Source organism: Perkinsus marinus (genome assembly GCF_000006405.1).
Source record: "Perkinsus marinus ATCC 50983 genomic scaffold scf_1104296938708, whole genome shotgun sequence".
In the NCBI taxonomy this organism is placed as follows: Eukaryota; Perkinsozoa; order Perkinsida; family Perkinsidae; genus Perkinsus; species Perkinsus marinus.
In genome coordinates this window covers 73,121-78,673 of record NW_003213355.1, presented here as the reverse complement: position 1 = coordinate 78,673, position 5,553 = coordinate 73,121, and the positions used below count along the sequence as shown (strand labels likewise).

At 50.5% G+C, this 5,553-nt stretch overlaps 3 protein-coding genes across 3 annotated transcripts; 2 read left to right on the top strand and 1 right to left on the bottom strand.

Annotated features, from left to right (window-relative positions):
* Positions 1–783: 783 nt before the first annotated feature.
* On the top strand, positions 784–1,662 carry Pmar_PMAR024400 (hypothetical protein; the record flags this gene model as incomplete). The annotated part of the gene is made up of 1 exon (XM_002782672.1): positions 784–1,662. One exon carries the CDS (start codon positions 784–786, stop codon positions 1,660–1,662), a length of 879 nt encoding a protein of 292 aa, XP_002782718.1.
* A 769-nt stretch (positions 1,663–2,431) lies between these two features.
* On the top strand, positions 2,432–3,298 carry Pmar_PMAR024399 (Tetraspanin-8, putative; the record flags this gene model as incomplete). Its single annotated transcript, XM_002782671.1, has 1 exon — positions 2,432–3,298. The coding sequence occupies one exon, from the start codon at positions 2,432–2,434 to the stop codon at positions 3,296–3,298; it is 867 nt and encodes a 288-aa protein (XP_002782717.1).
* An 827-nt stretch (positions 3,299–4,125) lies between these two features.
* Pmar_PMAR024398 (conserved hypothetical protein) lies at positions 4,126–4,671 on the bottom strand (the record flags this gene model as incomplete). The annotated part of the gene is made up of 1 exon (XM_002782670.1): positions 4,126–4,671. One exon carries the CDS (start codon positions 4,669–4,671, stop codon positions 4,126–4,128), a length of 546 nt encoding a protein of 181 aa, XP_002782716.1.
* Positions 4,672–5,553: the final 882 nt, after the last annotated feature.

Genomic DNA, 5,553 nt, shown 5'->3' with positions numbered 1-5,553 from the left:
TACGATACTGATGTGGCCGATGGCAAATGAGGTCTTTGAGAGCTTGAGCGGTATCGTCGACTACGTCACATACGTGGTACTCACCTGGGAAGCTCACGATGGTTCTGAAGAGGAAAACAGTGCTGCTGCATCGTGGGTTAGCATCATGACGAGCATTTCAGGTGTTGGAGATGGGACTCTTGGAACACCTCTGGATGTTAGTGGATAGTTGCGGTCACTCGCTATTCTTCGAGTTTCATATTGCGCTCATCATGACGCCAGTTCGGCGTCACTGCTGATTCCACAGTCTGTCCACGTACCAGAAGTTCAAGGGACTGTCTGTTGTAGGAGTCGATGATGAGGGCTCCTGATTTTCCCTGACTGTCTATTCGTAGACAAGCGCGTCACCTTGTTCCAGTTAGGAACGTGAGCATGCGTGCATGGCATGTGTGTTGTCAAGTGAACTAGACTATTGGTCTTATCATTTCATTTCTCTAGTCTAGACTTATCCGTATTCAATATAGTTCGAGTTTGATCCATCGACTACCCTTGCGTTCCCTATATGGCTAGCAACGGATCCGATTCCTCCAAGAGTCGTCGCTCCAGGTGTGTTTCGAACTGTCTAGTTGATCCGGCAGCCGTTCAACCGACGTATTCTGAGCTCATACCAATGAAGTCATAGGCTGTACCTGACGCTGTCCGCCACAAATGGCTTCTCCCATTTGGCGCTTGAGACCGTGGGGCCGCCCAGCTCAGTATTAACTTGTTCATATCAGGCAATTTTATTATCAAATCTCTCAAAATATGTCATCCTGCCTCAATAAAACCCTCACGATCATCAACTACATAGCGAGTGGTATTCTCATCCTCGTCGCCCTTGCCATGGCTATACTATTCATTTTTATGCTGGCCACCAGTATTGGCGCCGCTTCTGTACCCTTCAACGTACTCAGCCTCGTATTGTGCATACTAATAATTGCTGTTGGTGTGCTCGGTATTTGGGCGACAAAAAAGCAAGTTAGAATCGCCTTGGGTATATTCTCCTGCGTGGCCGGTGTCATATTCGTCATTTTCTTCATTTCTGCGGCAGTGACCTCAGCAGCGATCGGTGATTCCATAAACTACCTCGCTAGCTTCGATAGCTCCGGTCTCAATAATCTGCCCGAAGGAACTCCCATCGCCGCTCTCTATAGTGTCCTCATGGCTGCTTATCAAAGTTTGTATCTCGTCAACAGCTGTCAGGGACCCGTTTGCAAGTTCTCGGACTTCGGCCTGACATGCTCGTCTATCACATGTGCGTCCAATAGGATTTCAGATGATCTCACCGCCTACCTCAGTGAAGGTGCCCAAAACGGTGGAGTTACTCAGCTTTCCTTGAACGCATGTCTCGAAAACATTGGCAGCAGCGGCGACTCTCAAGGAGCTGATGTTGACACGGCTTGGTGTATCAGTAATACAGCTTTCATCGCTGTTGTCGACGACTGGGCTATCGGTGTCCTCATTGGAGTCTGGATCATCACCGTTCTCGTCCTACTTCTATCTGTCTCCAACGGTGCCTTAGCTTGTACTATTAGGAAGAAGCAAGTGAAGGGTGGCGTCATTCTCGCAACTCCGGCAGAGGTTCCTCAAACGTCTCATAGTTCTGGTGAAGAGGCCGAGAAACAAGTAGTCAACAGTGTTTAACTACTAGTCCTATTCATAATCACAGTTTAAGGGTTTTAAGATCGCGCTCAGCACGGCATCCTCCTCGATGAGCTTTCTCGCTTATACTAAGTCGTAGCTCGTAAACCGAGGTTGTCAGCGGCATCACTGTTGTGTTGAATGCACGAGTGAATTCCGTGACATAAGGCTCAATGCGATATGTGACGAGGTAATGCTAGAAAGGCTCCGATGCAGAGCTAATCGTGAGGGCACGGAAACCGGAGATCCATCGTCTGTTATACAGTTAGAAACGTCATCGCTTCTTGCAGCACTGAATGCCTCACGTTGATCGATGCTGTTCGTTCACGCGTGACCTCGCAAGTGGCAAGATAAGCATGCGTGCCATTCATGACGGGCGCGTAGGAGATGTCTCTGAAGTCGAATTCTCGTTCTGGCGTGCCGACAATGCAATTTTGGGCGAGCGCGACTCGCGTATTGTCCGGGCTTGCGCGGTGTTGTCTGCACGCAAGCACAATGGTTTACGCTCTCTGGGGCCAAGTGATCATGCTAGTGTGTGGACGAACTCCTCTGTAATCAACATCACCTCAAGAGGCTTACAGTCAACTCAGTCCAGCATCAGGGAGGAATAGTGACGGCCCATGGCGGCCTACAGTCCGGGCCGTCTCGCCAACGGCGGTCGGTGACCTGTCTTGTCTTGAGAGGCACGGGTTGGGTGAACACTCTGCGTCCTCCCCTCGTTAGTGAGCATGTACTAAGCATCTCTCTGTAAGGATCATTCCTCCTTTCCTTAATGACTGGCTGCTGCACTGCAACTTCCAAACTCATCAACTACTTCGTTAATACTATCGTCTTCTTGCTCGGGGCTCTGGTCACTGCCTTGGCAATTTACATCCTCGTGTCCGACTTCAAGAGCCTCTTCACTCAATGGCGGATCTGGGTCGGCGTCGCTACTGGTATTGTCCTGATCATAGTAGCTCTCCTGGGCTGTGGAGCTACGAAGAATCAAAACAGATGTGTCCTCACGGCCTTCCTCTTCCTCGCAGGAGTGGTCTTTGCCCTCTTATGCGTCATCGCCATTGCCTCGTCAGTGTACCTGAGCAATCTTGTTTCAATTGGAAGCCTCAACAGTCCCGCTCTCAACAACCTATCCGGTCGTGATCTGAGTACGTACCGTTTCATCCGTGATTCCTACACGTTGGTCTACGAAGATGCCGAGTGCAGGGGTGGTGTATGCGGCTTCACTCAGGGAAGTAGCTCCTTACAATGCTCTCCGATCTTTTGTAAATCCAGAGACGTTACTAAGACCCTCAACAAATGGCTCAACACCGATCGCTCTTCGGGCATCACCCCTGCCTCATTCCAGGCTTGTCTAGCCGAGTCCGCAGAGGACTCGAAAACTCCAATGAGGTCGTCGGCCAGTGCTTGGTGCGGCAGCAATACCTCAGTTATCAACACTCTGAATCGCTGGAGTGTGGGTATTCTCATCGGACTTTGGGTCGTTACTGCATTCATCATGTTCGTTTGCATCGCCAATTGTGTCCTCATCTGCGGTAAGGACCGCAAGGGCCACGGTGCGGTGACTGTTGATGGGAATCCTCAGAGACTGGCTTATGCCCAGCCTGTCTACGGTGGAGACGTCCAAATCGTCAAAGTCTAAGTTCCGAGAATACGTTCAAAAAAGTCAACCTCCGTCGTGGAGTAATGTGGAGATTTCGTATCTGTTCGACATCTCATTTCATTCTTCTTGTCCTTACTGACGACTCCTTCGTCATCAACTTTACCTGATAATCATTTTAACCACGCAGCACTTCAAGTGCTCGATGCTTGACCTGTGAGTCAGCAGTCTCACCTTAGACTTGTGTTCAGTCTCGAGGAAATGTCAGCAGCCTCGCGTTCCAGCGCCAGTAGCGAGCGGAACTGATTGTTCATGTCTGTTCTTCTGATGGTAACGTTGGTTGTGTTCGTGTTTGTCTGTGGGGCAGTGATCAGCTGCCCAATTCCCTCCGGTGACCTCAACGGGATCGATAGAGAATTTCATTCCGCCCAACAGCCTCACATATTCCGAACAGCGAACAAATAACAAGGGTGGAAAAGGCCGACTCCCATGTGGTCAGAACGCTGCCTGCTCAACAACCGCTGAGGACAGTTCTCACATTGCGGCTGCTAGAAGGCGGCAGTTTGTCGTACGGAATACTCTGTTCTTCTTCTCGGCGGACACGAGATGCTCCTGCAATTTGCGACAGCAGGAAAGTTAAAGGCTGCGTGTATGATGCTGCGTTCACGTATTTGACGCTCCATACCTCGCAAGCGGGCTCTACGACAGAGTGGCAGCTCGATACTCATATCATGTTGAGAAGCCCTAACAACGCGACTCGAGAGGATTAACACTCATTTGCTCCTTATCAAGGTATCATGCAAGAATCCCGCAGGCTACATCAAAATGCGGTTGTTCAAACATTCCGAAGCTTCATTCAACGGAGTCATCTACGTGCTCGGACTAAGAGTAGTCTGAGCGTCGATCGTAGTAGAGAGGACTGCGGTGGTGGCCTCAATGGTGGTGGCGGCTGTCGTAGAGGTCACCACGGCCGTACTGACCATCTCGGTGGTATCAGCGGTAGTGGTAGCCGTGGTAGTTGCTTCGGTAGCGGCAGTCGTGCCCTCCTCGACCGTAGTGGCCTCATCGGTGCTCTCACCAGGGGACGTGGTAGTGGTAGCTACCTCGCAGATGCACGGCACATTGGATATATGGCAGACGCTGGGTGTATCCCAATACTTGCAGTAGGAGCCAGGGGTATCCGAGGCACAGCCAGCGTCGCAGTCGCGAGGGGCTTCAGTCGTTGTGCTCGTGCCGCAGGAACACGGGTCGTCCGAGCCAAAGCAAGTGCTGGGGGTCTGCCAGTATTTACAATATGACCCGGGGTAAGTGACAGCACAGTCAGCGTCGCACTCGGCGGTATTGCCCATCACGTAAGTGATGTCCTTGAAAGCACCGAGGACGATGAATACTGCGGGAGTAAAGCCTAGAGTCATCATTGGAGAGGATGAATGGACTACGAGAGGCGGAGCGTCACACACGCTAGTGTTTGACTGATAAGTACGACCGCAGCTCGGTTAGTGTCCATCTTCTACATCGCGAGTAGTTACACCCAGACGTTTCACAAGATATCCAATGCAGGGCAATATATTTCCAAACCCCCTACGTTTATGGAAGCCTCTCTCGATGTATCTTCCAGATCGACTCTCATGGGTGTTGACGACATAATGGACGCAACGATACTCTCGGCGTTTCGCATACAGGAGAACCAGACTCGTCCATAGTATGAGAAATTTCCACATAGACTTCATGAGGAACGAGAGAGGTTCCTCATGATGAGCATGAATTTCAGACTTTGGCCGCGTGCTAAGCCGTTGAGTTATGCCCGCGGGAGTTCGGATCTACCAGGTGTCGTTTCGTTCGATTTGGTTCTCAATACCGTTGCTGATAAACTTCTCAACAGTTTCCTCTTCGATTTAGCCAGATATGGATCTCAGTTCGATGATCTGCTCAGTTTCTGAATCGCCTATGCTGATAAACTCTTGAGTTACACTCGAGGCAAACTTGCGTTTTCTGGAGTCTGTCGTTCGCGTAGTTTGTCAAAGCTCCGCTCCTATCCTAATAATATCAACTCAAATTCTCATCCTTCCCAGAAACATCCACATCGGTTAACATGGCTGGCTAATCACATATACAAAAGACGGTTCCACTTGCGTCTGCCGTTCAACTTCTTAGACTCATATTCACGCCACCGCTGAAGAGATCGAGGCACCCCTCGGGTCATCGCCTTCGACCAATTCTCCCGTCTCTTCTGTATCCTCGCTGCCCTCCTCTCATGCATCGGCGTTGTTGCTCTCAACGAGTTGAAGTGGCTGAGT